At 36.5% G+C, this 24,239-nt stretch overlaps 1 protein-coding gene across 2 annotated transcripts in view; it reads right to left on the bottom strand.

The window, feature by feature from the left end:
• Positions 1-393: 393 nt before the first annotated feature.
• Positions 394-24,239, bottom strand: part of LOC112048067 (uncharacterized) — a 39,432-nt gene continuing 15,586 nt past the window's right edge. Inside the window, exons 3-11 of one of the 2 annotated variants that reach the window (XM_024085430.2) lie at positions 22,876-23,077; positions 16,040-16,178; positions 9,581-9,697; positions 8,859-9,107; positions 7,697-7,801; positions 6,703-6,933; positions 4,713-4,872; positions 3,921-4,048; positions 394-3,030 (exon numbers count right to left, since the gene is read on the bottom strand). In XM_024085430.2, coding sequence (XP_023941198.1) covers positions 2,896-3,030; positions 3,921-4,048; positions 4,713-4,872; positions 6,703-6,933; positions 7,697-7,801; positions 8,859-9,107; positions 9,581-9,697; positions 16,040-16,178; positions 22,876-23,077 — 1,466 coding nt within the window. In that variant the 3' untranslated portion in view covers positions 394-2,895. Of the gene's footprint in view, positions 4,049-4,712; positions 4,873-6,702; positions 6,934-7,696; positions 7,802-8,858; positions 9,108-9,580; positions 9,698-16,039; positions 16,179-22,875; positions 23,078-24,239 lie in introns of both variants that reach the window. The other variant, XM_052882541.1, reaches the window with a different exon arrangement.

The raw sequence follows: 24,239 nt of genomic DNA, 5'->3' as shown, positions 1-24,239 counted from the left end.
CAAAATGTCTTGGGCCAAAGATGCCCTAGGCTTCAGCTTACTCAGCCTACTAGTAAATCCACCACGGAGGGTATATGAGTAAGGGTTCATTTTTAAATGAACATTTAAGGGGTGAGAGTTTTGTACAAACCAATTCGCCACATAACTACAAACTAATAGTCTGATTTTGATGCGGTTTTCCGTGATAGGTTCAGATTTGATTGGTTCATGTTTTTTAGATGCAAGATCTGTATTCTTTTAAAGCCGGGGATTATTAAAAAAAATATCCTGTTCCAATTTAACCGTTGAAGATTTGTTTTTTTCTGCTGTATTGTTGTTGCAATGTTTTGTTGTAGAAACTAAGACATTCATATATTCCCATTAAATAAAACACAGTCGTAAATGTTACTTTCTTTATTTGTATATTTTAACATTGTTATTTTATCTGTTTTTGTTATAAGAACACATATATAAGTTTTACATTCCACCTCTTAGTCGTTTAGTTATTTATATTTTACACTTTGGTATATTTATTTACAACCCTTTTAACAAATCGATGTACATATTAATTTTATATAACTATAAGGTATTAAGGTATTCAGAGTTCATGAAATTGCAATTTAAAATGGCTTGTGATATTAAAAAATAATACATAATATATACTTTTTACTTATATTTGGCACTTTTAATGCAAAATTGGCACATAATGAAAAATATGATTGGATTAAACATAAACAAGGTACTTGCACATAATATTATCAATTAAGTAGTCATTAAAACTTTTATATGCACAAATATTGTTATTTAACAATTTTGTAGCTTTGTTTTTGTTTAGAAATCAATTTCCCATAAGTACATACTGTATTAGATGCCTAAGTACTATTAATTTATTTTTTTAAATTATTTCGTGGATGCATACATACGGTTACATACCACAATAAACAGACGACATTTTTAAAAGTGTTATTCAAAATCCCTAAGAAACCTCGTCGTTTTATGATGAAACAGCGGACGCCCTCAAACCCACGGGAACCATGGATTTTCCAGACTAAAAAGTAACCTATGTGTTAATCCAGAGTATAATCTATTTTCATTCCAAATTTCAGTCAAATCGCTTTAGTAGCCGCAGCGTAAAGGAGGAACGAACATACACACAAACTTTCGCCTTTAAAATAGTGTGAAGTGTAACATGAAGAGGTTTCTTAGGGCATAAATAAATAAATAATCTAAGTGTTAATGAAATGCATTCATTGCATGTTATCAGATAATGAGATACATCATAATTTGAGGTTTATTAGTCAATACACTTAGATATTATTTAAAATCTATTTACAATAGAATTCTACCTTACAGATCGAATATTTTTAAAGATTTTTAGTAATATAGTTAAATGTAATTTAACATATCGTGGGACGTCATATTACCCTTTTGTTGTTTATTTCTTGTTATTAGTTCATTGAAACCATTAAACAAAAATAATGAAATCAGTCTTTGCAGGATGTATTGAATATTTTTATTAATAAAGGCTCATCTAGAATATATTCTGAAATATAAAATCAGAGATTAACAACAATAACTACCTGGCCTTTATAAGCTTTCACACTTAAAATATTATTTGCTCCGTCTAAGTAAATGTTAACTGTGTAGAAAAGTTTATATAAACTTAGTGTTACAATGAAATGCTTCGTTAGGTATATTATTTAAAAGATAAGTAGGTACTTATTACAAATTATTATACATGTATTTACCCAAAGTAAGTCGGGAATTATAATATCCTTGATGGTTTTGTGAAATATGCAAATAAGTTGGTACCTATTATTTATGTTTCAACTTGTTTTACAGTAATTTATTTAGGTACGAACGAAAAAACGCTCTGGAAAGCAAATTCCAACAAAAGACAATAAATATTAAAAATATATAATAAATATTATAGGTATTTCATTTTTTTGAGAAAGAGTTCTTCTTGCTCTTTTAAAATTTACGTCTTAGTTTTTTTTTAAATCTATTTATTTCATTTAATTCAAACAACATGTTGTTTTATATCTTATGAAATATCTAAATGAATAAGGTGTCATCACACATATTGTTTGAAAAGTTAGATACATTTATTAATATATTATAAGAAATGACTAGCTAACAATTAAAATCCTATTTACAGACGATTACTGAAAAATATTTGGTTTCAAAAAGTTCCTACAAAATAGGAGCTGATACCAACTTTTATAAAATTAAACTTTACGGAAGCTACGTCTTACGTCTACAATACAACTCGTTTTATAAACTTTTATTTAGCCTATTTATATTTGACGGTTTTACCCTTTGTTTGGTGTTATATGGTTATATTTAAATGATCGCAAAAATATTTCTTATTGTTAACTATATATTAGTGAATATTTGTGTCCTGTCAGTTTTTAAAATTTATTGCTACTCGTTATTTCTTTAGAATTGAGCTTTCCATATTTTGTTACATTTACAATACAATACCTATCTATAAATAGGGACATTTACTTATTTATTACAATATAATGAATACTTAAATCTGAATAATAATTATAATCTTTGATTATTTATGATCACTAATGCGGGCTACAGACCTTCAGCTTTAACTGTACTGGTTTATCTAATCGAAATTTCATTAGAAATATCTGTACAGCTTTCAGTTTTGCCTACACACGGACGTTTTAACTGTACAGTCAAAACTGCAGGTCTGTAGTCCGCATAACTAAAATTCAAAACGTACGCCTACTTAACAACATTCATAAGACAGATGCTATAGACTAGAGAATGTAGAAGGTGAATAATGAGTATCTGACTATCCGTAATACGTTTACGAGGTCGCTCCAGTGGTTATGTTTGCGGCACGTAAGGCAGGCACGCGGATATGTGTGGGTGCGAGTCTCGGCTGGCTGGCAGGCTTCAGATGGCGGGCAGCAGCGGGCTCGGCGACCTCGGGCGCCGCACGCTGCCGCCCCACGGCTCCATCATATCCTCGTCTCCCTGTACAGGCGCACTCGACATACTCTCTGCATCACAGTCCTCAACCTCCCAACTCTGAGATCGAGATTTTGAGATCATTTTACCATGAATATGCGTTGGGAAGCTACCATTTTAATCAGCCAATTTATACTGACACATAGATAATTTGAACTGTAAACATGCTTTATGTTGATATAGATGTTTTATTTTATGATGGTGGTATTGATTTGGTTGGACCTGTACTGAGTCAGAACATGGATATGGCGTGTTTTATCTAGACAGGAGGTACGCTTGCTTAATTATTATTTACAATGACATAGGGATTAGTGTCAAAAACTTAGTTTATCAATAATTTTAGTTAGCTGATGGTAATTTAATAATCAGCGCCACTTATGTTTTTGTTTCAAGGCGAGCCGTCATGCACATCGCGACTAATATACAATAAATTTTACCGGACGTCATGCCGGCAGCGCTGCAGGCATGTGGGTATAACGGACCGTGGGTGGCTAGCATCATGCTCCTTCAGTTCGGCAGGGCAACGTACGCTTTACGATAATTATATCGAATTGCCTTGTCTCATTATTTTACAGAGTCTTCGCTTAAAGTTGTTCACTTTACAGGGAATGCGATGAGTGCTATCTATCTATTTATTTCGCTGTCTATTGCTAAATAGGGAAACCGTCACCTTAAAATTTAACATCTATATCAAAAATCAGTCCGTTGTCATAACAAAAAAAACACCCACAGCCTTAAAAATAGATTTACAAACAGCCGAGTAGTTAAAAATCCGGCAAGACACTGAAAGTAGCAAACACTGAGTGTGTTTTAGAATGCTCTAGAATAGCGGGAAACTAAAAGGAGTTTTGAATACGCATAGAGACTCGCTAGGGCGGGGGTACGTGCGGGGCGTGCGAGTGATAAACCACGTATTACGGTGTCAACACTTACATATAAGAAGTAATTACCATCATCGTGTGTGGCGCGGGCGCGGGGTGCGGCGGCGCGGGGGGCGCCATGGGCGGCGGGGGTGCGGGCGGCGGCTCGGGGGACGCGGCGGCCGGAGAGAACGATGACGGCGCGAGCGGAGACTGAGCTATAATCAACCGTCATACCTTTCACCCTTACCTCTTGTTTTCCTGTGATGATCTCATACTACAATATCTAGGGCACTAATTATTTCTTTCCGCCATGTTGACGGATCTATGTCTTTCTATGTTTCATGGCACGACTAGGGCTACGTTCCACTAATCGATTAGAACGTTCAAAATACTCCTGCAGACGTTCCACGGTCGTTGTGGTCTCGGCGTCACAAATGACGTCATTAATTTCGTTTACTAAGGCTAACTACGTCTGGTAGGACGTTGTGGTCGTTTAGTGTAGATACTTATCTGAGAGAAGGTAAGAATTTATAATTCGCTATTTTATGTTACTATATCAATCTTCAAAACGTTTCTTATTACTTTCGACTAGAGTTGAGAAGTTGAGAACCTGCCTTCCGAACCGGTGGTAGATTTTTTACAAATAGTCAACTGACGTGTCAAAAGTGCTTGCAAACTGAGCCTACTTGAAACAAATGATTTTTGATTATGATTTGATTTTTTTTTTGAGTTTATGAATGATGACGCATGTCAAAACATTCAAAGTATGTTTCTTGAAGAAAACATACTTTTATAAAACCAATTAAATCCTGGGGCAGACATTGTATTGGCTGGTGGGCATTCGCCTTTATTTTCTTTCTTTCAAGTTGAACCACTCACCGGCTGCTGTGAGAGCAAGCACGAACTGACTCCAGTGCACACAGCAGCCACAGCAAAGCTGCAGTGCGGCGCGGCGCAGCGCTCGGTGCAGTGCGAGGAACAGCAGAGGGTTGACTGCCGCATGCACGTAGGAGATGTGCAGCGTTATTTGGAAGTACAGCTGTTGGACAGTTTTTTTTTTATTCTTTACAAGTTACTACAATCTCACCTGATGGTAAATCTCAGATGATGCAGTCTAAGATGGAAGCGGGCTAACTTGTTAGGAGGAGGATGAAAATCCACACCTCTTTCGGTTTCTACACGGCATCGTACCGGAACGCTAAATCGCTTGGCGGTACGTCTTTGCCGGTAATAAATTAAGAAAATCTCAATCTGCCCAGCCAGGGATCGAACCCAGGACCTCCGTTTTGTAAATCCACCGCGCATACCACTGCGCCACGGAGGCCGTCAGTTGCCTTAGTAGCTACTTGAACCTTCTATTTGACATCATTACGGCTTATAGTAACGCTAGGGCTTCTATTGAGAGTATGGAGGTTTGACAAACCACGCTGATCAATAGGGTAATTGACTCATATTAATATAAACAATAATAATTTCGTATAGTATATGGAATAAGGATCCGTAATATTAAAGATATTAATTAACAAAAGTTAAAGATTTCTTATAAAACTTTATTTAAAAATCAAGTATTCCAAACGTCAAAAACATCCATCCATTTTGTGACGTCACAATGTTACTTGATGTACTAAACTTCAAACTAATTGTTAACTAATATTTTGTCAATCCGTTTGTAAGGGATTTGTTAAAGTAACGGCATAAAACTTTGAAATAGGTATAGGCCATTATGGCTGACAGGCGTTTTAGCTCGTATTGTCAAACACATATTTAAAAACTAATCATGTAACGTCTTTTAAAATAATATGAAAATAAAATTTTCAATCTAGTAGAACGATAATTTAAGACCATTTTTTGTGTCAACTAGCGTATTGATGGATTTATTAATGACAAAGATGCTTGGATCAGCGTTCATTTTCATAAGTATTATAAAGAGCCAAGAGCAAAGATTTGATCATTTGTTACGCGGGTGAAACCGCGTGGCGTCTGCTAGTATGTAATAATAATTTATATTGTAAAGAATGGCAACGACAAAGAAAAATATGTACACACGTAAATAGCTTTCAGACTGAATATAAGTCTTAATGTACACCGAGAAAATTTAGAGTATGCTTAAGAGTAAGAAACTTACTCGTAAGCTCAATATATATAAATACATACACAATATATTCGTATTACCCGATATTAATTGACTACACGAAACTTACAATGTTCATAAACAGAAACATATTTGGAAACACGATAATATATTTACTGCAGCGACAAGTAAAATACTTCTGCAACATTTTGTTTCAATTAACTTTACCTATAGTCAATTACTACATTAATGAAAACTGATATTTATGATACAAGAATAATAATTAAACTTCGAAAAGGTGTTCATTTTCACTTGTATTGTGATAAGTAACGTAGAATCCCTCTCCAGCGTCTGTTTTTTGCCATCTATTGATAATTTGAACACCTTCAAGGCAAAAATGGATAGGCATATTCTAGGCTACCGCGGTCCAATTTAGACCACCTCACTCACTAATTTCCATCAGGCATGATTCAAGCGCAAATGCATATTGATTTATCTTTATAAATAATATACTAGCGGACTCCCGCGACTTCGTCCGCGTGAAATTCGATGTAAACTTTCAACTACACCTACCCTAATTTTCTGTCATAAGAACCTTGACAATAACAAACACAATGGCCAAGGAATATATAAATCAATTTTTGTATATAAAGATAGATAAAAGCGAAAGTCACTCATCACTCATCACGTAAAATCGATAATAGCTTGTTGTACAAAGTTGAAAATTGGCAAGAAGTTATAATTAGTTAGAGGGCCTGATTAAAGAGGTCTAAAGGCAGACAAAAATAAAAAACTCACTTCATACGCTACATGTGAGGTCAGTGCCGGGTGATGGAGCAGCGTTATGATGAACAGTGGCCCCCAGAACAGAACGTACGCTGCAGTGATAACCAGGAACATGCGTACTCGACGGACGCCCTCGCGTTCTACTCTAGCCAGATACCCTCTCAATCTTCGGCCGCCTCCAAGAGGAAGGTTGGCGCTTCGGATCGGACGGCATTGACCATCCGCCAAAGCTCCATCTACTGTCTGAAAGGTATTCTTCATTACTATTGAATTGTGCTTCATACAAAACGGAGTGGAAAAATTAAAAAAATATTAAATAAGGATTGGTTTGCTAACGGTCTATGGATTAAGAAAACTAGTTAAAATTTCATCTAAGTTTGTAGATTTTACAGAGAAATTTAAGTAAATTTTAGGTAAAAATTTAAGGTTTTTAAATAAGTAGGTATGTGGTCCCGCGCATGCACACAATAATGTTGTCAATATATTATTGTCAATAAAGTTGAATAAGGTTTCGTAAGTTTTAAGGATTTATTGTCAGGGTGCTTCTTACGCCTTCAGCTAATCAAAATTCAAAATTCATTTAAGTAGGCTCAATTTAAAAAGATCCGGCTAGAAACTTAACAGTGGTCTTTTTTTTAAAAAAAAAACATACAGTATTATAATTTACAATTGATACTTTACAATAAATAAATTATAGTTTTGCTTCCTGTGTGAAGGCGGAAGTTGATCCAATGACCTCCAAGCACCTTTATCACTAAGGAACTCATCAATGGTGTACCTCGTAGTAACCTCGACTAAGTAAATGTTTCTTAACACATTGCTTAAAGTTATGCATCGGCAGGTTCATCACAGTCACAATCTTACCCTACTTTATTGGCAATTTACTGACAATAATATTTTGTGTGCAGAGGACCTTATCGGTAATCCTTTTTAGAGTAAGTGAAACATTGGCACTAGTCTACAGTATCATGCAAGAAGTCTACGCATGCGGTGCATGCGTACATACCCTCGGTCCGACGCTGTTGGGCAGCGAGTCCATGCGGCGGTTGTCGCCAGCCATGCTGACTAGCGTGGTCACTAGACCAGCTACTCGGACAGCCTCTACGTTAGCCTGCATGCGATAAGATTTAAATTTTATCCAATTTATTTAAACGCATTCAATTTCGCAACGTAATCTTCAGGGAAACAATTTATGGAATAGTCACGGCCATCTGCGATACTATTCCAAATGAGTTCGTGCGCGAAAATTTAAATCTTATACGTAAAGTTAGGTAAAGTATTGGCAATTTACCAACTGAACCTGTACTCGTATAGTACAGCCTGCATCGGAACAACCGTAGCCTTGATGTGATTTGATTTACCTACGTCGTGTTCAGCGGTTCGTATGTGATTCAGATATAATGATATTACAATGTAGTCTAAGATCCGGCATTATAAATATATACTCTCATCTGTTATTTATTACTGATAAAAAATAAATGATAGGTAGCACAGTGACACATTGCAAATAGGTTGCCAACTTTAAATTACGACCATTATTTTGATACAAAATCTAGAAAACCATGAACCAGATCCAAAGCAACTTAATACAATTAAAATAAACATAAAATAAGCTTTCGATTGACACTGGTTATGATAAATAAATAACATTTACTTGACTGTTTATCTCTGGCAACCCAACAGTTGCAGTGTGAAAGCAGGCAACCTTTACGTTTTCAATTCTGTAAGTATATTATTTCAGCTAGTGAAAGTTTTTTTAAAAGTAACCATTGAGGGAAGTAGATTAAATAAATTTAATTAAAAAAAACTAATCATTCATTACTATCCGGCATTCATCATAATATTTGCAATGTGTCAATGTGAATATTTTCTGTAATTTATTTCTTATCCCAAATAATTAACAGATGAAGGTATATATTTGTTATGCCGGATCTCGTACTATTAATTATACGTTACGCTACATACATATTATGTTGCTAATGCTAATTCAGTTGATTGACTATTAAGCAATGAATGAATGCGATACCTACTAACACGGACAAGTGGAGACTATAACACTTAATACGATGAATGAAATACGCATATGTCGGGTATGGATGGGCCTTGTTGAAACATTTCGTTACATTTTGTATATATGACAAATACACGTGTGAATAGACTATACGAACCTTAGTAAGATCCCGATGGAGTTTCCGTAAGTGGAACAGTGTCAATCCAACGCAGACGGCGTTAACGCCTATCCACAGCGCGTTAAGTACGTAATGTCTAAAAGGCCCTCGCACTAAGGGACAGGACGGTGATGGGCCATATGAGCTGTAAGAGCCGGCGCTGGCCGCTAACGCTCCCGATAAGAAAGTGGGTCCAAGGTTTATCGTAATTGACGCGAACCATATCATAAATGTGCCGAAAAGGACGCACTGAAAACAAAGGAACGTTATTGTGTTTGTGTCACTTTTTACAAGACTCTTTACAAAAGAATATATTTACAAAAAATATGTGTCATCTCATTAGTAACCGACAGGCAAGGTGCCCAACACCTTAGCTCATCTGCAAGGCAAGGGTTATTTGGGTCAAAAAAGCAAAAGCCCTTGGGTTACTTGACTTATGCAGGTATTGTATTAATGTCCATATTAAATAGACAAACCTAGCTAGCTTTAGAAAACTTTAAAATTCACAGCATAGTACTTATCATTTTTGTGCCTTTAATACGCCATTTTCTTAAAAAATATAAAAGGTATAAAAGTGCCTCAGTTTTCGGTCACGGTCATCTTTATTCTTCAGCGAGCGAATGTCGAACGTTACAATGGCGTGTCATAAAAGACTTTCACTTTTTTTGATAGCGAACCTCTAAAACAGTATTAAAGAAAATTCTGTGAAAGAACGTAGGTACCTGCGGGCTATCCATTAGTAAAGGAGCCGATAAATCTGCTTGCTCCTCCTCATTTTCCGGGAATATGGGACTATCGTTCAGTACCGTTGTCAGCATGTTTACCGTGGAAACTGTTACCTGACAAAGAGAGAAAAATTTTAGTAATATGATTTATTTTAGTGAGAAAAAGTCTTTAGGAGTTTTTTTTAATATCTTAGCACACTTAATGTTAAGACTAAGATCTGAATATGCATTTTTACGTCTTGGATTATCGTGAAGGGGAGCTTACTAAGTATAGGTAGATGTGATATCTACGGATGTATTGATAACTGTCAGGCATCATCAAAAGTCTAATCAGTCCCACTGCTGGGCACAGACCTCCACTTTTATAGAATGATAATGTAGAGTTTAAGCCCACCATGCTGATAAAATGCCGCCTGAATTTATTATTAAAATTTTTATTGACAATGAACAGGCCTATGATGTAACACCACCGACATCAAAACTACAATTCTTTTACTGTTAACTTTTTTATGTTTATACTAATATTTTAAGAGATAGAGTTTGTAAGGTTGTAAGGCGTAATCTCTGGATAGACTGAACCAATTTTGAAGATTCTTTTACCAATATAAAATCAGGTTATTTGTGAATATCATAGATTATATTTTATCTCCTAATCACACGGGAACAGGAACTAAAGCTGGTGAGCCAGCGCGGCGGGTTACTACCGCATATATTAACTCTAAGAGGCGTGCTCGGGTATGGAGATACACAAATGCACGGACAGCGAGCCGTAACTTGTCTTGAGGCAATGCGCTTACTTAAGGTCGATACTGACCGACGTTACGTTAATGTTGTTACATAGCGAGCGTTCGTGCAGTCAGTACGGGAAAACAAGGCTTTCGCAGCTAGAAACGAGCCGCTCGTGTGTGCTTCACTCCGTTGTCGGGTTTTTAGCGAATCCTTTATAGTGTTACGCGCTTCAGTCAGTAATCTGGAGTAACGGATTTACAGATAATTAGCACACGGTGTAACGTAACATGCTCGCAACATTGCAACATTACGCACCGTAACTGTGGTCAGTCCCCACCTTAATAACGATTCCGATAGTGTGCGGCGTGTGTTACGACGAGGACATTATTCATATAAATTATACTAGACGACTTGAATATTGGATAGACGCAGGCGTTACTTTGCGGAAGTTCATCATGATTATATTATGATTTATTTATTTTGCTATCATCCGCGAAAAGTCGACGAACCCATGCGACAACGTCACCCAGGTCCGACAAAATACTCTTTACGTACGTTTTACCCCGAAACCGGAGCATCCTCAGGAGATGAGGAGAACGTGCAATTGCACGTTGTAGAGTCAACTGAAACGTAGAGAGTATTTTGTCGGACCTGGGTGACGTTGTCGCATGGATTCGTCGACTTTTCGCAGATGATAGCAAAATAAATAAATCATTATATAATAGACGACTTGAGTTGATACGGTGTGATCTTAACTGGAAGAGAATTTCAGTAGACTTTTTGCTTGACCCAATCTATTTTTTTGAACCCGGGACATGATCGAACAGGCGAACAGTCAATGACAGAATACTGCATAGTGTGAGTAGCAACTATGAAGTTGTTAAAAATTAAATAATAATTAGTTGCCTAATTAGAAACGCCGCTACAATGTAGGTGAGAGCCTTTTTGTGCTAGTTTCGAACAATGGCTGTCATTTGAGCTGAGATAAAAATCATCAGCGACTGGAAAATAATTTTAGCGCAGTCAGATAATTTGATATCTCTGATAAAGAAAGTTATGTAAATACTCTTTTCGGGTTCCGTAGTAAGCAACAAATATTATAGTTTCTAAGTCTACTAAAAATACTATTAATAATAATAAGAATATAACGTACACTTTTAAAATAAAAGTCTCACCCGACGAAGTCTTAAAATAAAATGTAGAACAATATTTTTTTAGGGTACATAGGGTAAAATATTTACGGGATATACTTTTTCGGTATAAAATAAAAAGAATTAGTATTTGGAGTAGACTGGGGAATAATTAACTAGTCATGTTTAAAAGACTAATAATGGCCAATATTCTTTATTAAAAAAAGGAATCGCAATAGACGGAAATCCTATAGAGAAATATGTAAACTAAGAATAACACCCAGAGGACATAGAAGAGAGCACTACAGTTCTTTTCATATAGGATGGTGCGGGTGACAGTTCGTTTCACTATTGAAAGTTTGCCGGGATTCACGATAAAAGTACGTATTAAAACGTCATACAGGCGACTGTCAGCGTACCCATGCTATCTAAAAACACTTTAATTTAATGGTTTTGTGGATCTAATATACATCCGGTGTGTTATTCCAAAGATCTTCCGCCGGACAAAGTTGCTCATAATGGCTAAATTGGCAACATGCCACTGAGGCAGTGTGGTTTGATAATGATGGTAATTAAAACTATTTCTTAGTCTTGTTGTTATTGCTGTTATTGTTGCTGATAACACCATTTCCTCAGTAGATTTATATAGCTCGATGAAGATACGTATTATTCCAGTAAAGAAATTAGATACAGGTAATAAATATAGATCTCAAATAAAATAATTTCTGTTACAAGTGTTCACCATTAATGAATAAGCTAAAAAACTGAGCGTCAGTATTATAAAGATTAGTTAAGAACTATGGACGGAATATGTTTTACAATATAACCACGTGATCTCAGTAATCCGTACGACGGTACGTTTTACCCCGGGCTACCCTCGGATCATCCTAGAGCCGACCTTTGTATATTTGAAATTCAAGCTTAAATATGTAATACCTGGGCTCTATTACAGTCATCACAAATTTCTATAGATCAATCTCAAATATTAAACTGCAATTTCATGATAGGATTTCATTTAAATAATTAACATATTAGCGATATTAGCTTTGTTACTTCAAAGTTATTCCATATTTAGCAGACGACCCACGGCTTTACCTGCATATATTCCGTTCCCATGTGAATAGGGAGATAAAATATAGCCTACAACACTCAAAATTAAGGTGGCTATCTAATGGTAAAAGAATTTTTAAAATCAGTTCAGTAGATCTAGAAATTACCCTCTACAATCTCACAAACTTTACCTTTTTTATAATATTAGTATTTATAGGTAATATCCATGCGTTAAGATTTGGTAAAACACTCGTTTGTTCAATATTATTTTGATCGATCGATCGTATATAAACAAAATATTTTTTAACAATAACGAGGCGTTATTTACTTTATCTTTCCCTCGTGTTTTTGTTAACGGAGACAGAATGTTCCAATTCCAACAAAATGGTAAATAAACAAAATTTTACGTCGGGGACCAAGCGATGCGCGTATTCTACCTACGTCAATACTTTTTATCATGCAAATAAATGTTGAACTCCAAACAATTGACATTTATTTCTACAATTCCTTTATATTTAGCATTCAAAATGGTAATTGTATTGTATAAGCAAAACTATTTCACAAAGAAATCTACAGTTGAAAATATTGCAGTTTATTTTTTATTACGTTTCAAAGTTAAAGCGCATTTCAAAGGTAAGGTAAAATCTCTTTGTCTTGTCCGTCGACAGCTTCATGGATTTTCAATTTTCTCAAAGAAATTGGATTTCTTTTATAAAAGAGGCTGCATGAACATTTGCGTCGGAACAACTGAGGCAAATGTTCACATTATGTAGGAAAAATGCTCTAAGTTCATTATTTTTATGCTCGTTAGGTTACTAGAATGCTTCTTAAACCGTAGGTTAGTGTTCTATTGTTTTTATATGTATAATATCATGGTGTCTTATGTATTAAATAAAATATATGATTTATATCTATAATCATAGTCTTTCATCATTATACATAAGAACCGCAAAACTAGTATTATCAACAATAATAATTTAGAAATTATTATTTATAATACTTGAAAATTTTCTCTGAATTCCTTCATGGAATAGTGTAATTGGTAGATTCCCTCTAAACCTCTTGACCCATCTTGAAATAATAAACGTTACAAGATTGCATTAATTTAAAAAAAAAGTAAGTAAGATTCTTGAGAAAATGCATGTTGTAAATTTTCAACGTTCTTTGAATTTATATTTACAATGATAGATAATATTTGTTTAATAGAATAAATTATTCCTGCAAATTATTTATTTATACATCAATTATAATAAATTTATCAATCAAATCAGAAATTATTTATGCATAGGAAATTTATAGTACCTAAGAACTTCATTTTAGAATATATTGTTAGCTAGCGCGCCCGCGACTTTCGCGTGGAAATCCATGTAAACTTTCAACCCCTATTTCACCAGTTTAGGGGTTGAATTTTAAAAATTCATGTATCATATTGTATTTCGTATTTTTTTTATGATTGATGAACAAATTTTTAAAAATGTAACTCTAAATACTTTTAACCCCTATTTCACCCCCTTCTTTTATTTTAGAGTCAAAATGTACCCCATGTTTTGCTCCAAGGTCCCATTTACCATTATATCAAAATTCATCTTGATCGGTTCAGCCGTTTAGCCGTTAAAACGTAACAGACAGACAGATTTACTTTCGCATTTATTATATTAGTATAGATTGTGATATACAAAAAAATATACAAAAAAAAACTGGCTCGTTTGAAACTCTTTTGACTTTGATTTACTTCTACAATTTCATGGGTACAATATGCGCGTAGGAAGTTCAACCTATAAAATGAAAAATAAAAGTTTCCCCTCGCTCGCTCACTCCGGACCCGTTAGAGTTAATGTTTACCGGACCGTCCTGTATTCACAATTTTAAAAGTAAACTATATAAATTCGGTTTGTCGGAAAGAAATGATCTTTATTAAGAAAAAAAATGGGAATATTTTAGACAGTTACATTTTGGTCTATGAATGAGGCTGGTAAAAGTTGAGCCAAATGTAATTTGAATTTTTATAGAATGTTTTTAAACCTCGACGCAAAAAGAGGGGTTTTATAAGTTTGTCGTGTCATGAAATTGTCTAGAATAAAAACTTTTATGCCAGAAATTGTCTATCATATGTGAGCCGGATCAAAGATTTTTTTTGTTTTTTACAAGTTACCCCTTGACTACAACCTCACCTGATGGTAAGTGATGATGCAATCTAAGATGGAAGCGGGCTAACTTGTAAGGAGGATGAAAACCCACACCCTACACGACCGGAACGATATATCGTTTGGCGATACGTCTTTGTCGGTAGGGTGGTAACTAGCCACGGCCGAAGCCTCCGACCAGCCAGACCTGGACCAATTTAGAATACCTCAATCTGCCCACCTGGGGATCGAACCTAGGACCTCCGTCATTTAAATCCATGCGCCATACCACTGCGCCACGGGGGCCGTCACAAAATTTCTCAAGCAATTTGATTTTTCATGTACCAATTTTCCCACCACTCTCGATTAAATTATCAATATTATATTTTAGTGCGCTTTCATTTGAGACCCACTCGAGTATATTTGTAGACATTCGGTTATTTTTCACCACTTTCACCCCCCACAACTTTTAATCGGCTCAACCGATTTTCATGAAACATGTCTCGCAGAACACTCGCACTTGAGGCGCACAACTGGAAAATATTTGTGTGATGAACATATGGGTGTTTTCTAGTTTCTATAGTATATATGAGTATTTATACTATGTAGTATATAAAATACCCATAATATATACAAAAATGTATCTTAGTTCCCATATCACAAGCTATGCTTAATTTGGGGCTAGATAGTGATGTGTTTATTGTTTAATTCAAAACGTGTAAGTATTGGGTCTATTGTTTAATTTATTTAACAAATTATTCTGTTATTTATCATTTATTTGTGGGCTTATTTTTGTACTATCTCTCTATTTGTTATATATTTCTATATAATTACGTTCCTATCTCTTTTTAATATTTGTTGATGTTTGTCTAGAGGCACAGCAATAGGCTGAGTGGAGACCCTTTTAGGATCACATCATGCTAGTTGCAATGTATTTTAATTAATTGATTATGAAACACGGCTAAAACTCACGTGATATTAGGTCGGAGTATGCCCGACTAGTTTCGAACCCATACGGGGCCCTTAGTCATGAGCTGGTTCTTGCATCGCGGCACGATCCAAACTGCGAAGCGGCTGCGCGACGCGCTGCTGCTCGCATTGTGCGCGCGGAGAGGGGTTGAGTGGTGGGGAGTGAAGGTTCCGTTACACTCTCCGACGGTTCATTAATGTCATCTTCATTAGACTCGTCTTCTTGTAAGCAAACCGAAGTACTACAACCGAAACTAGTCAGGTATACTCCGACCTAATATCACGTGAGTTTTAGCCGTGTTTCATAATCAATTAATATGAATAACACTCACGATAGTTTAAATTCTGAAAAAGTATTTTATTTATTGTTTTTTTTTACTTTCCTTTGTATGGTGTGTACTCTAAATAAACTTTTCTTTATTTCTAATTAAGTATAAATATAAAAAAAAACTTACAAGTAATAGGAACGCAGTTTCCACCAGCGAACACTTGTACACGGGCTGGCACCGGAACACGGCGATGCCGAGCGGGAGCAGGATGGCTGCGCGCGCACAGTCCACAACCGCCTGGTGGAACAGTAGACCGTGTGACCACCTGGGGAGATAATCTATTTTTAATCTACTAATAGAACATATATAATAATCAAAAGAAGGGCTCAGAGTCACACAGTGTAGAAACCGAAAGGGATGTGGATTTTCATCCTCCTCCTCATCAACAAGTTAGCCAGCTTCTATCTTACCATCAGGTGAGACTGTTGTCAAGGGCTTGTAAAGAATAAAAATAAAAAAGGAGCATGTGGGGATATCGGACCGTGGGTGGTATACATAACACACAATCTTTTACGACTTTCACGACTTTACGAGAGGGAATGAGATTATGAAAATAGCTGACGCCACGCGGTTTTACCCACGTGGTTCTTGGTACCGTAGGAAAACGGGAACGGATAATATATAGTCTATAGCCTTCCTCAATAAATGGGCTATCTAACACTGAAAGAATTTTTAAAACCAGTACTTCCTGAGATTAACGCGTTTAATCAAACAAAGAAACTCTTCAGCTTTATATATTCGTATAAATTAGTATAGATATTTAAAAAATGCGGCAAATATTCTTAAAATAAAACAGATAGTAGTAAGTAAGTAGACAGTTAGATAGAAGTAATAAGAAGAATTCGTAGGTCTGACCCGATCTGAGGTAAAGAGCGGTCAGTCGGTCGACTGAGTCGGTATTTTTAGTTTACATTTGGTACAGAATAGCCGCACCAGTTACCACCTCACGTACGAAACTTAAATTATATCTCAACCCCTGAATTGTACCCAAATCATTTAGAATTAGAGACGTGTTTGTTCGCTTCGGTTTAGTAAATCTTTATTATGATCAGATTAAGTATTAATAATAATAAAAAATACGTGATATTATTACATTATCAACCCATATTCGGCTCACTGCTGAGCTCCAGTCTCCTCTAAGAGTCAGAGGGGTTAGGCCAATAGTCCACCACGCTGGCCCAATGCGTAATGACAGACTTCACACACAGAGAGAATTGAGAAAATTCTCTGGTATGCAGGTTTCCTCACGATGTTTTTTTCACCGTTTAAGACGTGATATTTAATTTGTTAAAATGCACACAACTGATTAGTTGGAGATGCATGCCTCGGACCGGATTCAAACCCACACCCTCTGCCCGGTATGATACATGTATCACATTTCTGTATTTTAACTAGATTCAAATTGAGGGCAATAGTTCAATTTACGTTCAATGTATAAGCTTGTCTTTCTTCTAAAAGTTTTTTCAGTAAAATTCATAACCAGGAGTTGCGAAGTTGGTGGTGTTACTTAGCCTTGAAAACATGTTAAGCCATAGGTCTCAGTCATTATCATTAAAATCCAGTAGAAGTCGTTAATTAATTTAACATTATCAAACCCTAAAACCACCAACACGCATTGGCGCAGTGTGGTGGGTCCAATCCAAGCTCCTATCCTCTTCCCTGTAAGAAAGGAGGCGTGGCCCTTTAATCCTCATTAACAACCCGTATTCAGCTCACCGTTGAGTCCAAGTCTCCTCTCAGAATGAAAGGGGTTAGGCCTTAGTCCAACACGCTGGCCAAATGCGGTTTGGCTGACTTCACACACTTTAGGAACTAAGTAAATTCTCAGGTATGTAGGTTTCCTCACGATGTTTTTCCTTGACCGTTTAAGACACGTGATATTTAATTTCTTAAAATGCACAAAACTGAAAAGTTGGAGGTTCATGCCCCAGAGCGGATTCGAGCCTACGCATTCTGAATCTAAGGCAGAGGCCCACTGGGCTATCACATCTCTCTATCCCGTTAAAATAGGCTGATAATGATGATTGATCATATTATGATATTTATTATATTCTTCTATCTGATCAAAAGCGAGGCTACTTAATTAGTATTGCAACTCTGCATATTTTGGTAAAGTCTTGCTTCTATTTCGGGTCACAATCTTGGGCTCGTATTCAGTGGGGGTACATTCAACGTTATCTTTACCTTAGGTACCGACGTTAATATAGCGGCAGCCATACTGAACCTTGACACACTTTTACACTAATATCTCAAGACTGCCTGTGTAAAATGAACCGCGGTTCATTTTTTACAAGATTCACCATCATATGTATTGTATTTAAATACTTTTTTTTCTGATTGTGTACTTGTAAGTTCCGTAGGCTCCTTAATGGGACCTCAAGTGGCGTCACCGGGGGTTCCCGGTTCAAGGCAGAAGCAGAGTGGATGAGTGGAAGTGGAAACTGCTTTTTAAGGGCGTCTTCTCCGAGACACGGACCTGGCCTGAGTTTATAATTCCGGGCGAATTAATTGTTCGTTAAAAAGCCCACGTCTGGGTGACGGGGCTGTCATACTGTTGAGCTATTGGAGCCTTAAAAGCTCAACGGTAAAGCGGTTGGACTAATCACGGATGGGTAGTGGTTTGATCCCCGCCCCGTTGGACTATTTACGTACACTCCTAATACACTCTTTCCTGACTAGTTGAAGTTGAATGGGGATATTGGTCACATTTAAAATGTATGGCAAATATTAAAAAAAATGCGAAAGTGAGTTTGTTTTTTTTGTTACGCTTTTAAACTTGTCACTAAACAGATTTTTTTTTAAATCATGCTACGTTATCATCGAGTAACGTGTGCTAATATCTTATCCCCGCATCCCCACGTCGTTGTTTTTATTCAAATACAGAATTGTTAAATGCTTGAGTCACTTAAAATCATATTTTACGGGTACCTATTAAAATCAAGTATCTACCCATTGAATTGAGCAAAATATTAAGGATCATATTTCTTTTCACTCGCATGTTTAAAAGGCTCCAACCTTTCAGATTTGAAGTAAAGAATACCATTAGTGAACAAAAAAATCAATTTACCAAATCCCAATAGATTTGTGCCAAATCGCTTGATGAAAACACGCAGTCATCCGAAAATATATTGACATGGGTATTGGGTATACAGCACAATGAAGCTTTATACTATAGGTGCAAACAAAATTTGTTTATTTTAGCATAAACATATAAAAGGTATTACAATTTTATTGGAGAAATCAACAGACAGCATATTCGTATATTGGATACATTTTAATTTTTATTATTCTTGAGAAATCTGATTTTTGCTGGCAAATGCGCTTCTTGAGCTACAATTTTAGTGATTTTATGAGCTCTATTTTTAGATAATCTCAAAGTTATTTATTTGCCTACTTTCACGAAAATAGGTAAGAAATTCCATTAACTCTTTCACTTTCTCTGAAATTGTATTTTTTTCGTTCTTGTATAAATAATGTTTTTACCAATAACTGCTTCCCCCTTTCACGACACAATTGAGGAGTTATGTAATATGAGAAATAATCATATACTGAAACGAGACGAGAGGAGACGAATATCTTAGCATTCCATGGATTCACCGAGCGGGTGCCGGGTCCATCGCGTGGTAGAGAGAAAAACACCAAGCATAGTCCAGGACTTGTGTCTACTGGATGTAGGGTTAAGGGGTAGGGTCAAGGGTTAATTTGGTAAGATCCTATTCAAGCAGCTTTGGATACTCGTTCTAATATAGAACTAGCTGCACCTCTAGAGAGGCCAAGGTCTTTAAGCAAGTTATAGAGAGATTTTGCTGGTAATCCTCTCGCACCTACTTCTACGGCGTACAGACTAACTACATAGCCATTTTAACATATTTAAAAATTCGAAATTCGGATTCATGTATGGTTTTTATTTTACACATCCCAACATTATACAATGTGCAGGTGGCAATGACGACCACGTTTTTGTGTCTGGTAATATAAAAGTCGGCCTCATCTCGGCCAAATAGGCAAGCTGTTACTTCTGCAGCAAAACACTAATACGTTTGTCGGTACTCGGATGATTGTTCGTGGCTTACGAAGGGCGTTCCCGTCCCTGGCTCAGAAAGCTCGTTAAACCGCTGTCGGTTCCCCGTTATTATCTCTTAATATAATAACTTCTGATGATAACAATCGTTAGGCACAGATGCTGTGAAATTGTTTTGACTTTAAGTGCTAACTTTTGTTATAATTACCTTGAATATGGATTTAATGAGACATACCTAAACATAACGCTATGTCATTACCTCGAATATGGCTGTAATAATGTTTCATTATATCCATTACATGATGTAATATATATTAAGGTTTGTAGTCATAGTTTATTATTGAAGTGATAACTTCTTATTGGAGGGTAAACCGTTTTGTAACGTAACGCGTTACGGCGTCACTTCGGTTTCCCTTTCTCTTACGCATACGGCAGCAGTTTTAAGTTAACACTTCTATCGAGCGTCCCGAGATGCATATATTTATTTTTTTCATACATAAATACAGAATATTTTAGGTATAATACGATGAAGGGACCACTGTAATTTTGCCGTTGTGTCCGGAATTCGTTACAGGCAAAGTCGAAACACAGTTGCTACTCGAAATATCATTTTGAAACTCAACGTCGACTTCAAAAGGAATTATTACCGACGTAGTTATGATCTAATACCTATAAACAAAAAGAATGCTCTTTGTATATTTGGTGACCGACTCCGGTCGCTATATCTGTATGAGAATGTTTGATTTATTGATTCTTTAAAAAAGTGGCTTTTCCCCGGAACAGGGCATTACATGCAAAGACTATAGCTACAAGAATTTTGTACAATATTTATATTCAAGGAACTAAAAGTTCACGTCCCTATAACTAAAGCGTCGCTAGAAGCAAGGTCGTAATAAATGAAATCCACTGGACTACTAAAAAACATTATCTCCATTTCCCTAGTGAAATAAAAAATCACTTGATTGATGTGCCTCGTGTTTATTTGAAAGTTCGATTTTATTTGTTGGAAAGTAATGGACATTCTATTTGTAAAAGCTCTTTCGGGCTTTGTGTGGTACTCTGATTGAATTCTGATAGTCCCAGGATAATCCCATAATCCTTCTGCACCACGGAGCAGCGTACGCAGTTAAAAACTTTTCTCGTGTTCGTTTTCGCGCAAGAGATAAAGTTCTCAGGTTTGTATTCTAATTTAAGTTACGTCATACATAGAACGAGTGCCTGCAATAGTCACACATGCCTAATTTTATGAAGCCTGAAAGCTATTCAAATTTTGCTCCTAGTTTCTAAAGTAGGTAAGTTTGAAATTTTGGGTTGTTTTTTGTGTAGTTTTTGCTTTGGATGGTAGAGATTCAACCCTCCAACCGTTCAAGTGTAAGTCCGGGATTTCAAAACTTCCTATTTTCTATATTAAAACTGATTTAGTAGGATAGTACCAAATATGGCTAGGGCAGGGAGAACAACACGAGCAGAGATGGGGAATACTAATCGATTGTCAAGAGTATCCTTAACCGTACACCCATTGGTCACAAATCCAGCGATAGGACGAAAGAGATGGGACTGGTACAACTCCGTCGCCATTGGACAAAATTTTGTCTTCATTTATGCGTTATGTTAGCGCCACTGGGCTCTGTTCCGAGTTCTTCTCTCTGCCACACGATGGATGGCATGCACCCGCATGGTAAATCCATGGAATGCTAGAAAATGGGCAGGCCAAATATTTCGAAGAGCCAATGGACGTTAGGGTCACAGGGTGCTGGAATGGCGACTCCATACCGGAAAGCGCATTGTTGGTCAACCCCCCACTAGGTGGACCGAGGATATCAGGCGAGTTGCAGGGAGCCGCTAGATACTGGCGTCTCGAAACCATGACACTTGAAAGTCCATAAAAGAGCATTTTCATGTATAAAATGAGGTATGTCGGGTGATCGCAGGCTCTCTGCCCAACATATTTCTCAACGAAATACATATAAAGGAACGCTGAAAATAGCCACGCTTTTAGATTTTGAGCTATTCTTTATTGTGTGGTTTGGTGAGGTGAAGTTAGAAAATGGCAAGAAATTCAAAATGTAAAGGCAGAAATTACGTTGAAAGTTTCTTCGGAGAAATTCCCGTCTCTTTCTACAAGAAGTGCTAAAATAAACTCATGGCAATGGGATTATGTAAATGTAAAGTGGGTAATATCCGGTAGGCTTTAAACTGTCAGAAGTCACGATAATGAATTTACCACCGGCTGGGAGCTTTCTCTTGACTTTGTACCATTTTAGTCAGTCTCTTTTAAATTTAAGTCTTGGATTAGTATTTCATTATAAGATTATTATTATAGTGATTAAAGATTGGATTATTAGTAGTTAGTATACTTATGCAGGTATTTTATGTTCTGAACCCGCCGAATTTCGCGGAATGCGCATGGATTTTTGAAAGATGAAAAGTTGCCCATGTTGTGGTCTCCTCCAAGGTCTAATTTATCTCTATACCAAAATTCATTAAAATCTGTTTAACTGTGTTAGTAACAGACAGACAGACTTACTTTTGCGTTTATAATATTAATATCTACTCGTATGAACAAGCCTTATTGGATCAGAGATTAGTCTATGTAGTATCTGATCACGAGGTCCTAGGTCCGAATCCTGGGTTGGGCTATGCCGAGTTTTTCAGTTTTCAAAAATTTTCAATTAAAATTCTCATCCCTGAGTGGAGAAGTTGGTGGTGTTACACCCCCGTGCTTCGGAGAGCAAGTTAAGCCGTCGGTCCTGGCTAATATCATAACATGATAATGAATTTAACATTGCCACTCTACACCCCAAGCCCTCCATTTGGGGCAGCGTGGTAGGTTTAAGTTCCATCTCTTCTAAGGAGGGAGGCCTGACCCCAGCTTTTAAACTTTTAAACTAACTAAAAATGATGATGAACAAGCAGAGGTAGCGTATATGAGCGTGCTTACCTTCTCAACTGTTTTTTACTAAGTATGACCGCCATGAGGGCAATGTTCGCTGATATGCCGAGTCCAGACAGCGCCAGCAAGGCGGCCGCGCTCGCAGCTCCGCCGGGTGGACACAGCCGCGTGTTGTTGACCACGGAGGAGTTGGTCGCGCCTGCTGACCCGAAGCGCAGGTTCGCGCCGATCATGGCCACCGCCGATCCCGCTGTTACAAACAAATGTCGCTTAAACATAGTCTAACTGAGATGAATATGCTTTCCATGGATTCACCATACGAGTGCCGGTTCCATCGTGTGACAGAAAAAACCTTCGAGCAGAGCACTGGACCTGTGCTCTGCTCGAAGGACTGGACCTGGACTGTGACCAACAGGTGTAAGGTTAAGGAATTCCTGGAAAACTGGTTGACGCTCTCCTTTTTTGCTCGTATTGTTTTCCTTGCCCAGCCCGTTTTGGTAAAAAGCCTGAGCCGCTTTGGATACTTGTTTTTATACTAGTTATTTTAATCACGTTATAAAAATATTTCGCTGCTATTCCCCTTCTTTAAACAAACCACACGGCCATTTTAAGTTAGTTCATTTGTTAGATAAAACCATTCACTTCTGTGTTGTGGTCTTCAGTTTGTCTCTCACGGCACATTTAGCTCCACAAGTACTATACGTTTAATTTGTTTAGGACATAATTAAACGAAGGTATAATATACCCGAATATTCTAGATGTCAAAATAACTACATCTTCTGGAATTTTATAATGTGTTTCATAAGTATCCATTATTATATTCCAATCAGGTGCATCCGATATTAGTCAAATAGGGCTTGTATGTAGAATTAATTGAATTGAATTGAATTTATTTGTCCTATTTACTAATGTATTTTGCAATTATTCTGTGAGCCCATCCAACAACTTTACACTATAATAAACCACAGAATTAAAGAAAGAAAGAAAGAGAAACGTAGTTTCTAGCATGCAGTCTAAAGACTGCTGTGACCTAAATTATAACTTTTGTGTTATTAATTTCTGTATACTATGCAGCCAACAAGATTAGAGAAAAAAATTAAGGCGTGACACTTTTCTAACGAACCTTAAATTCAATTACTGAACTAAGTTTCCGTGTAATTTGCCGGCAATATTTGCGCAGCGTCTTATTAAAGGCTACAAGAGCCTTGCTTTTATCGTTAAGAAAATTATTCAACAAAGTAGGAAGTAGGAGGTACTTATTTTCAAACATCTTTGATATTGAATTTTTAACTAATCCCGCTTCTAAGGCTGGATTTAACGATTGTAAAATAAAATGTTATATTTACACAATAGAAAAAAATAATATTATGTTTATGTTAGAAACACAGTTTTCATAATTACAAACAAGAAAT

This window comes from Bicyclus anynana, chromosome 7 (assembly GCF_947172395.1).
Source record: "Bicyclus anynana chromosome 7, ilBicAnyn1.1, whole genome shotgun sequence".
In the NCBI taxonomy this organism is placed as follows: Eukaryota; Metazoa; Arthropoda; class Insecta; order Lepidoptera; family Nymphalidae; genus Bicyclus; species Bicyclus anynana.
The sequence above is the reverse complement of the archived record's forward strand: the minus strand, read 5'-3'. Positions and strand labels throughout refer to the sequence as shown.